General features: G+C 47.4%; 1 protein-coding gene across 9 annotated transcripts in view; it reads right to left on the bottom strand.

Annotated features, from left to right (window-relative positions):
• Positions 1 to 976: 976 nt before the first annotated feature.
• Positions 977 to 13,226, bottom strand: part of shmt1 (serine hydroxymethyltransferase 1 (soluble)) — a 45,482-nt gene continuing 33,232 nt past the window's right edge. For all 9 annotated transcript variants that reach the window (XM_069928355.1, XM_069928356.1, XM_069928357.1 and 6 more), the window contains exons 9-12: positions 7,774 to 7,896; positions 5,049 to 5,165; positions 3,278 to 3,388; positions 977 to 2,676 (exon numbers count right to left, since the gene is read on the bottom strand). In XM_069928355.1, the coding sequence (XP_069784456.1) occupies positions 2,504 to 2,676; positions 3,278 to 3,388; positions 5,049 to 5,165; positions 7,774 to 7,896 (524 nt within the window). In that variant the 3' untranslated portion in view covers positions 977 to 2,503. The remainder of the gene's footprint in view (positions 2,677 to 3,277; positions 3,389 to 5,048; positions 5,166 to 7,773; positions 7,897 to 13,226) is intronic.

Genomic DNA, 13,226 nt, shown 5'->3' with positions numbered 1-13,226 from the left:
GCATCCAGAAAAAAACCCAGCTGAGGAGTAAGAAAGGGACAGGCAGCCAGTTACTAACATCTGCAGTCTCTCGTTTAACCACATGAACTGGCTATTTCTCCCCAAGGTCAGGCTGATGCCACTGAATCCCTCCAGCAGCTGTGCTCCAGGTTCTGGCTGCTGCACTTTTTAATCTCACAGAGGGAGGGACTGAGGCAAAGGGTCAGCAATGATCTTATGGTCCTGCTACTCCAGCTAGTTATCTGATGCCAGTCAGGATCCTGCTGTTGGGTGACGGTTTAATCTGAGGATTAGAAAACAGTCCTCTCGTTCCAATAAGTCCACACTGACCATCATCCAGACCATGTTCGATTTTTAATTTATTTATTCCCACTTTCGAAGCAACTCTCCTTCTCCCCCCCCCCCCCCCCCCCCCAGGTTTTACCACTCACCCACACACTAGTGGCAATTAACCTCCCATCTGGCAGGTCACAGGGACTGAAGTGGATTGTCTGGAAGAAACCTGTGTGATGACAGGGAGAACGTGCAAATTCCACAGTCAGTACCCGAGGCCAGGAACCAACCCATGCCTCTGGTGCTGCAGGTCTACACGGCTGCCCACACCCACTGAACAACACGATGGAAGAAAGGACGGACTGGCAGGCGAGGTGGGCTACAACATTGAGTTGGGTGGTCCCGCCAAGAGCCTCCTGCTCTCAGGTCTCTCTGTACCATTGGACGCTGGGGTTGGAAGAAGCGACCATGGTCAGAGGGGCCCACCGCAGACTGGGATCCAGCGAGATTTCCTTTTCCCATCAAGGCCAGGGCTGCAAGAGGGACAGGTGAAATTTGGGGAAGGGCAGTAAGATCCAAGCAGGTCAGATGCTGAGCGGCAACATGTGCCTGGGTCTTGTGGCCTTCGTCCTGTGGATATTCAGTTAGGGGCGGGCAGGAGGAGCAGGGGCTCTCTACACCCAATAAAATACAACCAAAAGTATTCAGGCAGCAAAATCTATTTTGACCAGTGTAATCAATGTGACAAAATTTACATTTTGATTTGATACTTTAATTGCAGTGTGCATCAACATGTTCTGCAAAATTCACCAAATGATCTTTGGAAATTATTGGCCTCAAAGGCAGGGGAAAGGAACTACCAGACTGGAGAGGTCAAGTGCACTTGGTTCCTTTTCAGCTCCAACTGGAATCCAATAGCTGTCGGAGTCCAACCTCTGGTTCCAGAAGATGCATCTGAGCATGTTTGGAGAAGGAAGAAAATGCAGTGTTACAACTGCAAAGGTGGGTGACATTGGCAAGGCCAGCAGTTACTGCAGCTCAGTACGATCCACTGGAGGAACTTCATCAGGTGTACATAAAAATACAATGCTGGAGAAACTCAGGTCAAAACGTTGAACTTTATATAGGAAAGATATATAACCAACATTTTGAGCTTGAGCCCCATCAAGGTATGAGAAAAAGGTCGGCAGGCACCCGAACTGGGGGGGGGGGGTGATGCAAATAACACATTTCCCAGAGCAAAACTCAATGCTTGCATCACTCCAAAAATTCCACGTACTTTCCAATGTGAGTCATCAATTCCCTGGCCAATGCCCAATCCTGCTGGAGCACTGTGAAGGGAGACCCACTTGTCCCCCACAAGTGCTGATTGTTGGGTTCTTCTGGAGAAACTATGCTTGGCTAACCCTGCATTGTATTGGAACCCTTGTAAGGAGTGCCCTTAACCCACCCCCAAGAGTGAGGCAATGATCCCTTTCTTACCTCTGACCCTCCCAACCAGTCAAGGCCCAACCTCTGCTGCTCCAAAGAGGTTCACTGGAGTTTCCCAGGGCACAAGGGGAGAATCTGGGCAAGGGGTTGAAGAGAAGGGTTTTAAGGAATGTCTAAAATGCAAAATGCACGTTAAGAGCAAAGACATTTTAGAAGAAATGGGTCAGCTTGGGGAAATGGTAATGGTCAGTGAGGCAGGCAGCACTCATGGAAAGAGAAACCAAATTATACTAACTCTTCTGACTTGAAACAGTTTCTCTCTCCACAGAAGCTAAGTATCTCCAGCACTTTCTGTTGTCACTTGAGATTTCCAGCGTCCACTGGTTCTTGATCTTTATTTACTGGAGCCCACGTCCTTGGGAGTTGAAGACACCGCGGCCAACAGTTGAGCAAAGGCTGTTGGGTGTGGGGCACAGCTCCAAGTCATTGCTGCTGTAATTGAAGGCAGAGGGTTTTTGAGAGAAGACCCAAGGTAGCGGTTCCCCAGCAGAAGAGGGAAGGAGACTGGAAAACATGGCCCAAGAGTGTAGGGGGAGCACAGTCGCTCACTGAACACCGTCAGCGCCTCAACTAATAGAATCACTCAGGCTTACAAGGGCATCTTACAAGTGCTGGAAGATGGGGTTCATAGGGGTGAGTGGAAGCATGGGCATGGTGGGCCGAAAGTGGATTTATCAGCAACCCTGATTGCAATTTAGTTTTTGATCTCTTTTGGATGCACTTCCTCATTGCTCTACACTTAGAGATCACTTAATCCCGGAATTGGAAACTTCGACGCAAAGCTCTCCACCGCCTCTCTCACTTGAGTAATCTTGTTCTGATAGGTTTTGTCGGTCAGCATTTTCTCCTTGAAATCTTTCAGGGGAGCTTTTGACCCGATATCCTTCTGGATTTCCAGTGCTATCCTGATCCCTGTGGAGGGAAAAAAAAATGCTGTGAATTTCAGAATTCGGCAAGGGCTCTGGCTCCAAAATGCCAGGCTATCAGATACACAAGAGTCATACACCATTCTGCAAGGATCTTTAGCCCACCAAGTCAATCTGCCCACATGTCCACCATGGGTAACACTGCACAAGGTGCCTATCACAGAACCCTCCCCTTAGCAAGTACCTCGCAACTAGATTGACGTCGACTTGGACCACAACCTTTGCTGGGGTTAGTGCCCCTCAGCCCAACTCAATGGACTGCCAATCTCACCCTCATTTCCAGCTTCTCCTGTAGCTCCCCCCACCCCCCAACCCTACCCCTGCTTAGACTCCAAGCCCATCCCATTCGCTCTCCCTCCCCACCTCAGATTGGTGAACAACTAACTACAGAGCTGTCGGTTTTTCCATCAATGAGTACATGGTGAATGGAGATGGTCACTGCCCCAAAAAATCCAGATGCAGCACTGGGTATCTCACTGCTCTGCAGAGAATGCCAGAAAGCACAGTCATGATCTGGAGGATCAAATCACTCTGCTGGGGACCCTGCTCCCAATCCCGCCAATTTCTGCAACATTCCCTGGCATTACCTCTGTGAATGAAATCTGCCACCGTCTTGAAGTCCTCCTGCAGTAGCCCCCGGGAAGTGAGTGCTGGTGTCCCGAGCCTTAGACCACTGGGCCGCAAGGCACTCTTGTCACCTGGCAAGAAAACAGTGGGTAAGGCTAGGACATTCTTTCTTCATGGCCATGCACCTATTTCATTGTGTCAAAGATTTATCTGACTCTTGTGAGTCTTTCAGCTCAGGGACAGCCCTACTGCTTTGACTTTCAGGCCTGTTCCACCTTCAAAGGTCCTGTTGCTCCCATCAATCCCCTTGGTGATATTGCTCTTGACCACTTGATTGTACAAACATCAACCAGTGTGGTAGAGCAGAGGGATCTTGCATACATTGCCTTGAAAATGGCGTCACAGGTGGATAGGGTGACTAAAATGCCTTGGGCTTCAGAGTACTGAGTACAGAAGCTGGGAGGTCATGTCGCAGTTGAACAAGACGTTGGTGAGGCCTGCGAGGAATATTGTGTTCAGTTTTGGTCACCGTGATGTTGTCAAGCTGGAGAGGGTGCAGAGAAAATTTTTGATGTAGTTGCCAGAACTCTGGGGCCTGAGTTATAGGGAGAGGTTGAGCAGGCTGGGGCTTTATTCCTTGGAGCACAGGGGGATGAAGGATGATCTCACAGAGGTGTACAAAATCACAAGAGGAGTAGATCAGGTGAACGCAGAGAGTCTTTGGACCAGGTAGAGGAATTTGTAACCAGAGGACACAAGTTCAAGTTGAGGGGGGAGGGAGCCGGTGGGGTAACTTTTTTCTTTAAAAATAGAGGGTGGTGGATGTATGGAAGAGGCTGACGGTGAAGGTGGTACAGGCAGGGACTAATGCAACATTTAAGAAAAAAATGGATGCATACATGGATAGGATGGATTTAGAGGAACGTGGCCAGATGAAAACAGGTGGGACTAGAGTGGGTTGGACATTTTGGTCAGAGTGGGAAAGTGGGCTGACAGGCCTGTTTCCACGCTGTATGACTAACAGCAATTTGATAACAGAATTCTAGATGTGCTCTGCCCTGAATGCACACATCTGGAGGTGCTTTCCAATAGCTCAACAGTTTGGTGGATTGATCCCAGTGTAACTGTGATTGCTTTCTCCTCTACTGGCTATGGCTGCTTGCAGAAGAACCTGTGACACTAAACTTGAACTGCTGTATGCATCCAGGACTCCCCCCTCCCCCCGATCCTGCTTGTTTCTTTACCCTTCCTCATTACCCTACCAACCCCAATTTTTGCCTTCACTGATGTTCTTGAACCTCTCCTGCCTTCAGTGTGATCACCCTCCATTCTACCCCCCAGCTCCAAACCTCCCAGGAGGAGAAGGTCAAAAGCAAGATGTACCAGGCCACCATTCAATCAAGGATCGACTATTCGCACTGTCTGGTATCCACACAGAATATCCCAACTGACCACCAGGGTCCAGCAAACCTTTAGACTCAACCACCGAAATGTGGCCCATCCCACCCATGCTCAGCAGCCTATCAGGGCTCTTGTTCAAAACTCCATATCCCCAGCTTTCCCCATCTCTGCAGTTCTCTCCACCTCAAGCCCTTCCCTTTTTCACACCCAATAGCCAGTTGTCTGGGCATTCGTTCAGAAGCAAACCTCCTCTCCAACTTCCTCAAGTCATTCACCAAAGACTACATGGCAGACTGAAGCCTTGCCAACGCTCTAGGGCTTGGCTTCATTTCAGATTACCCTGCTTGCGCTTGATGATGTTTAACTGTGCTAACCCAAGCGGCAGCCTACCTGGACAAGTGTTCTTGTTGCAAGCAATGGCGCATTGTTCCAGAATCTTCTCGGCTCTGCTCCCGTCAATTCCTTGGTTCCGTAGATCAATCAGGAATAGGTGATTATCTGAACCACCTGCACGAGGACAAAACAATGCATAATAGTTTTCACACCACAGTCTGGTACAGTACCTAATGGATAAAGGTGTGGTGTATATCACCATGAGAATAGAAGGGCTGATTGGGTTGAGTAACTGAAGCAAACTGTGATCACACACACTATTCTCAAGAAAATATGAAGATTCAGTTTACAACCGTCACTCTGAAGACTTTAAATTAAAGAAAAACTTAAAACTAACAAAACCCCTCATAAGGATAAGCTTATAAATTTACTGTATATACTCCTGCAAATGTTGAGAATTTTGGAATAATTTGCCAGATCAAACTTGTGGGGGGGGGGGGGGGTCAACTTTTACACGGGTCATACTTTTGACTGCAGTAGGTACCTGCGTCGTTCAAGGAGTTGGGAGCTCGGATGGCCAGGAGCGAGCGGTAAGTCTGCATTTGGGGCATCGAGAGCTCAGATAGGCGGGAGGCCGTGGCGAGGATCTGCGATCGGATGGGCGAGTGGCTCGAGATATGTGGTCAGAAGCTCCTGTGGGCATGGGTCAGGACATTGGGAGCTCCAGTGGGAGGTCGTCCAGGGCGAGGATCTGCCATCCATGTGTTGGGTGCTCCAGTGGGCGTTGACGGTGTGAGGATCCATGGTTGGGGCGTCAAGAGCCAAAATTGGGGGGAGGTGAGGGGTTGACTATTACACAGGATCAACCACTACATGTACATATATGGTAAATGTTTTGGATAAATTTCAAATTTAGAGATACAACATGGTAACAGCCACTTGCAGCCCACAAGCCCATGCTGCACAATTCCACTGATGTGACCAATTAACTGATCATCCCATGTTTTTGGAATGTGGGAGGAAACCGGAGCACCTGGAGGAAACTCACGCGTACATGTCCAAAACGTACAAACTCCTTACATATGGCAGCAGACTCAAACGCAGGTTGCCGGCGCTGTAAGTGTTGCATTCATGATACCACCCTTAGAGTCTTCAACGATGGCCTCCTAAAGCAGGAAGACTGGGTGCACAACAAAACCCAGGGACACCCCTGCTAAACTGGAGACAGGGGAACAAAGTAATGGGGTCTGACTGAAACTCCAGTGGGTTCCCAGCAGTCAGTGCCTTTTAATGGCTGCAGCTAAAGATCCATCATGCCCAAGTCAACACACTTTCCAGGACCCTCCGATGGAGGCAAACAGCTCATTGGTCACTTCCTTAAAATGGCCTATTACCCACTCCTCCACAATGCAATCTCTTTACATCAACAAGACACCATGCTCCATGGCTTCTTGGGGGTGCGAGAAGGGACGGCTGAGGTGGAGGGGAACATGAGGGAGGGCTGCGAGGGGGGTTGATCTGTGGATGGGAGCGCTGAAGTTCGTCCGCTGCTCCCTATCCCTGTGATCTTCTCCAGCCCTGTAATCAACCTTCACACTCCAAACCCCAATTTTCCTGGCCATTTCCGATTTGAACTATTCCACCGGTGGCAGCTGTGGTTCAAGTTCACCTGTACAACCAGATGAAACAGCGTTTCTCCAAACCATGGTGCCCACACATAACACGTACTGGAACTATCAGATATATACACAATATAAATAATATATAAATATATTGCAATAAAAGATGCGAAGGCCCTAAACTCCAACATTCCCTTTCCAAACCGGCCCGCACTATCGACTCTCGTTTCCAAGAGCCTCCTTCAAGTTTCCCCGTACTCGAGCCCTCAAAGACCTAGTCCAATGTTTTATACACCACATTGTGGATTTTTTTTTTTTTTAAAGAGCCCTTGCAACCTGCTCCTGGGAATATCCACCTACAGAAGGCACAACGCAAATACAAGCTGCAATGGCCGAAGCCGGACATATTTCGATGGGACTATTAACCACAGGGAAGCGAGGGGCAGTCGTATAATCACAGTCTGTTTCCTCATCCCTCTTGTAGCCAGAATTTACCAACAGGTTTCTCCCTCAACTCCGCTCCCCACCCCCCCAACCCTATTGATGACTTCATTGCAACTACGGCCCAGCTTTTTGCCACGGACAGATTAGTCCAAATCGGGTCTCCAAAAGATGTTCCAATTCTCCCCATGGATGCTGTATGACATGTTGAATCCCTCCACTTCTCTTTCTTTGCTTGCTAATCCAAATACTTTGTTGGAAGCTCCTGGCTAATGCTTTATTTCATTTCTCTATTTACCAACACATCAGAGATGGCCTTAAATGTGAAACAGCACGGTTAGCAGTTACAGCAAATCCCTTGTTGTCTGTAAGGAGTTTGTACGTTCTCACCATGTCTGCATGGGTTTCCTCCAGGTGCTCTGGTTTTCTCACACCATTCAAAAATAACATACCAGGGATTGTAAGCCAAATGGATGTACAGTAATTGGGCGGCATGGGCTTGTGGGCCGAAAGGGTTGTTACCATTTTTAATAATTGAAAGCTTAAACTTAAACAAAATTAGATGATTGCAGATGTAAATCTGAAATAAAAATTAATAACGTTGCAAACATTCAACAGGGCAGGCAGCATCTGCGGAAAGAGAAACAGGACCCACTTGATTTCACCTCTGCAGAGGGAGCTCTACTCCCAAGGAAGCCTCATCCTTCCCTGGCTCCACTCACCGGTAACAATCTTGTATCCTAGGTCCATGAGGGCAGTCAAAAGAGCCTTGCAGTTAGACAGAATTTGCTGCTGGTAGAATTTGAACTCTGGAGTCATTGCCTGCTTGAGTGCCACTGCGACCCCTGGCCAAACAGACACGTGAAACGATTCAATTAGAACAGCACAAAGCTAAACCTCCAATGTTAAGTAACCGAGCAAATTGCAGAGTTAATCGGAACAGATCAAAATACAGTAGCTGCCATCAGGGGAAGGAATGCACTGATGGAAGAGAAGGGAGAGAGACTACAAGGGAAATAAACCAAGAGAAGCACATGTATAAAATGAGCATGCATTAAAATCAATAGACATCTGTGGAAAGAGAAACACTTAGTATTACAGGTCGTACTCAGTTTTCCTCTGCACAGATCCTTCAAAGTTCTTTAACAAAAAACAATTTACTGTTGTGGATTTTTTTTCAAGACTGGTCACTGTGTTTGAAATTAGAAACACAAATTCACTCTAAAGTACTGCCAGGAAATCTGTGTCAGCAATGTCTGTCCCACCTATGGAATGGGAATTGGCCGGAGAGCAGTGGGAATCTCTTCACCTGTGGGCCCTGCCTGAGGGCGGTGACAGCTTCAAGCCAGCCTCGGGCCACAGTGAACATCAGCGCCATGGTCACAAGCTCAATGGACAATTACCCGTGGGTTCTGTCGCCATTGATCCTGACAGACCAACACCAGACCATTACACGAGTGATGCCAGGAATTGATAAAGAGTTTATTGTCATACACATAGTTTTATTTCTGACAAATGGGGGCTCGTCCGGGATCTACACTCCAGCCGTGGGGGGAGGCGAGAAGAGGGACATCGGAGGCAGTGCACCCCGCTGAGTTCAGCGGCTCCTAGTCCCTTGCTCGTCGCTTCGGGCGGCTTGAGCGAGTGGTATCCGGACAAGGTGACACGACAAGACGGAGAGGAGAAGGGTGACGGTTCAATCCCCGGGAAGACACCGGTAAGTGACGACTTACGATTGTGGTGTGGGGATTGGGTAACAGGTGTAACGGGATACACCTGTTTGGATAAAAAACCTAACGTAATAGATCAGGTATAGAGCTTTTGTCGTGGCGTGAGGACCCTGTCGTGGGACTCTAGGATAGACCCCAGGGAAACCTCGGCAGTAACCGAAGGAGGGACAGCACCTCCGACGAAGTGCCGAGAAGAGAGGGGTCAACCCCAGGGAAACCTCGGCGGTAACCGAAGGAGGGACAGCACCTCCGACGAAGTGCCGAGAAGAGAGGGGTCAACCCCAGGGAAACCTCAGCGGTAACCGAAGGAGGGACAGTACCTCCGACGAGGCGTCTGAGAAGAAGGGAGTAGGGTCCAGAACGAGAGGGTCCTCAGCAACGATAAACAGATCTAGGTGGGAAAATGGGAGGATCAAAATCTAAGGGCTCATCTGAAAATTCAGGACAATTCCTGGGAGTTCCCCTTGACAGCCCTTTGGGGAGAATGTTTGAAAATTGGGATAGTAAAATATATCGAGACAAAAACAAGAAAAAGATGGTCCAATATTGTCTCCTTTGGTCGAAACAACCTATTAAAGGTTCCTCGGTCTGGTGGCCGAAATTTGGATCTGATGAGGATTGGGTTAGACAAGCATTAAACATATATGTAAATTCGAGACCAAAGGTGAATCAAGAAGAGTCAGCATATGCATTTTGTTGGGTTCCCTGGCCAGGATCCTTAACAAAATGTTTTAAATTGAGGGTAGCGGGAGAAAAGAAATGGGAACCTCTGGACAACCTTCCCCCTCCTTATATTCCCCCGGTGCCTACTGCGCCCGAGGAAAGCTCATTACCGGAGGGGAAAGGTGATGAATCTGATTGCCCCGAAAGGGGCCGGGAAAAAAAGGATGAATTAAGGGAGTCGGACCCTAAACTTCCACCGGTAAACCGACCCTGGACAAGATCCCAGACTGGTCCAGGACCATCAAAATTTTCAATAAGCCTAAATCCCCTGAGGGAAGTTCCTATGGGAGGACCGGGAGGGGGAACGGGATATGTGAATGTTCCCCTAACTAGTACAGAGGTGCGGGGATTTAAGAAAGAAATGAAAAAGTTATTGGAAGATCCTATAGGACTGGCCGAACAGCTCGACCAATTCCTGGGACTCTTAGGTTACTGTAGGTTATGGATAGAGGACTACTCAGCGTTGGTGAAGTTTATGTATGAAAAGCTAACAAATGAAAATGAATATCCATTGAAATGGACCCAGGAGGAGGAGGGATGGTTTGAGGACTTGAAGCATCGCCTGACACGAGCCCCGGTACTCACTCTGCCCTCTTTAAAACAGCCCTTCCAGCTATTTGTCACTCATAACCAAGGAACAGCTGTGGGGGTTTTAACACAGGAAAAAGGCGGTCAGCGACACCCAGTGGCTTTCCTTTCCAAAATGATGGACCCAGTGTCTCGCGGATGGCCGACGTGTATCCAGGGAGTAGCGGCTGCTGCTCTGTTGGTAGAGGAAGCACGTAAACTTACTTTTGGAGGAAAGATGACTGTGTACACCTCCCATTCTGTGAGTGTTTTATTAACACAAACTGCCCATCGATGGCTGACTGATTCTCGCATATTAAAGTATGAAACCATTTTAATGGTTGGAGAAGATCTACAGTTTGCAAAGATTAATAGCTGCAACCCAGCTCAGTTTTTATACGGCAGTGAAACAGAGAGAGAGGTGGAGCACGACTGTGTCGAGTTGACGGATCTTCAGACCAAGACCCGAGAAGACCTTTGCGATACTCCTCTGGGAGAAGGATATGAATTCTACATTGACGGCTCCGCCAGATGTGTTGACGGAATGAGAAGAAGTGGGTATGCTATAATAGGAGGAAATACTTGGAAAGTAGTAGAATCCACGAGACTACCCGGAAGCTGGTCAGCACAGTCCTGTGAACTATATGCCTTGCAGAGAGCCCTCAGAATACTGGCAAAGAAAACTGGAACGATTTACACTGATTCCAAATACGCATACGGGGTAGTGCATACCTTTGGTAAGATCTGGAAGGAGCGTGGTCTAATTACATCAAGAGGAAAGGAATTGGCACACGAACAAATGATTACTCTGACTTTAGAAGCCTTGACATTACCCCAGGAAATAGCAGTGGTCTACATACCAGGCCATCAGAGGGGAGATACCCCGACAGCAATTGGAAACAGACTGGCTGATGAAGAAGTCAAAAGGGCAACCATGCAACAAGAAGTCCGTTTGCTGACCTTAATCCCAATAAGACAAGGCATAAAGAAGGCTCCCATTTTCACTGCTAAGGAAGAAAAGGACATGGCTCAGCTGGGCGCAAGCCAGCTGCCTGATGGAACATGGAAGACACCAGATGGAAGAATGGTTCTAAATAAAGAAATAACTCGCAATATTTTAAAACACCTGCATCATCAGAGCCACTGGGGCACCCAAGCCTTATGTGACACAGTGCTTCGAGAATATGTGTGTAAGGGAATCTACATCTTGGCCCAACAGGAGGTGCAGAGCTGTCACCTATGCACAAAAATTAATAAAAAGGTAATGAGGACAGGGACCATGGGAGGTCAACCATTAGCCATACGCCCTTTTCAAAGTATCCAGATCGACTTCACAGAGTTACCTCAAGTCCAAAGATGGAAGTATCTGTTGGTGGTAATAGATCACTTTACCCGATGGGTGGAAGCCTTCCCAACAGTAAATGCTACAGCCTCTACAGTAGCTCGCCTCCTCCTAGAGCAGATAATCCCCAGATATGGTATAATGGATTCCATAGACTCAGACAGGGGTCCACATTTTTGTTCAAAAATCCAGCAATTGATTTGTAATGCATTACAGGTCTCTTGGAAATTGCATACCCCTTGGCATCCATAAAGCTCAGGGAGGGTTGAACGTATGAATGGAACCCTAAAAATGCAATTGACAAAATTAATGGTGGAAACTAAAATGCCTTGGATAAAGTGTCTGCCCCTGGCTTTATTGAGAATTCGTACGGCCCCACGAAAAGATGTAGGGTTGTCCCCTTATGAAATGATGTTTGGGCTTCCCTTCTGGAATACAGTTGAGGGGTGTCCCACCTTGGGGGAAGGGGATATATTTGTTAGGAACTATTTACAGGCACTGTCACGCTCTCTTGCAGATTTACGAAAGAGAGGACTATTGGCACAAACACCGCCTTTAGACTTTTCTTTACACAAAGTGGAACCAGGAGACTGGATTCTCATCAAGACCTGGAAAACTGAAAAACTCCAGCCCCAGTGGGAAGGTCCATACCAAGTTCTCTTAACTACAGAGGCTGCAGCACGAACAAGAGAGAAGGGGTGGACGCACGCATCCAGATTTAAGGGACCTGTAGAGGCGCCTCAGGACCCTGATACGAACTCAGATTGGACTTGTGTTCCTGGAGAAAAACCTCTTACCTTGCGATTTCGCAGAAAGACTTGATTCACAATGTTATTGTTATGTTCTTTGATTTTTCTTAGTTTGCCTATGTCTTTATCAGGTGTGAAATGTAAGAAATGCAGAGACACAGTGGTCCTGTTTCAGGACCACACTTGGGGAAGAAAGGAGGGTAATTTTATTTCCCATACCTCAGTTCCTGAGAAATGCTGGGCAGAAAATACCACCCAACATCCATATACCCCTTGTGTGGAAAAAGAAGGAAATAATATGGGTCATTATATACAGATTCCTAATACCACTCCTTTCCCTCTTAACGGTTGGAAGGGTGACTCAGGCCCACCATGCCCTGATGGACTCTGGTTTTGCATACACCAGCGTACTGTTCCAATGAGAAGTTCCACTCCACACTCGAAAGTGCCTGCCCCTTTAAGACAGCCGGACTTAGTTCGAGTCCATCCAAATAACCATGAAAGTTTCGGTCACGCAGTTGGGGGAGATAACCTTTTTGTTGATCTTGCAACTAGAATTGCAGGAACTTTTAATGTAACCAATTGTTGGGTCTGCGGGGGTCCACTTCAGCACGAGATTAATTTATCATGAAACGTTTCTCTTCCCCGAGTTAAAATCCCCATTCATATATATATATAATACACACATTTTAAAGAGAGAAAGGGGTGGATTGTTATATATATAGAATTTAGGTTAAAATGGCTTAAGTTAAAATGTGATGATTAATCATAAAAGGGGAAGCCAGAATAGACAGGGAGCTTACCATAAAAGTTCAGCTGGACAATGTTATAACAAACAGAGATCTTTCATGGTCACAAAGAGACATGTAGGAGCCAAAGATTGATAAAAGAGTGAAAAACAGAATTTAGTGTGTGCAGAGTTCGTAGTGTACTTGACTAACATGATAATTACAAATGCAAGTGTACTTAGAATGATTTTGCAAAAACTAACCAATTAAAACAGTGTTCAACGCTCGTGTCGGCAAAGACTCAGAAACCTGGCCAGGAATCCTGGGCAAGCATGG

The sequence above is a fragment of the Narcine bancroftii genome, chromosome 3, assembly GCF_036971445.1.
Source record: "Narcine bancroftii isolate sNarBan1 chromosome 3, sNarBan1.hap1, whole genome shotgun sequence".
Classification (NCBI taxonomy): domain Eukaryota; kingdom Metazoa; phylum Chordata; class Chondrichthyes; order Torpediniformes; family Narcinidae; genus Narcine; species Narcine bancroftii.
The sequence above is the reverse complement of the archived record's forward strand: the minus strand, read 5'-3'. Positions and strand labels throughout refer to the sequence as shown.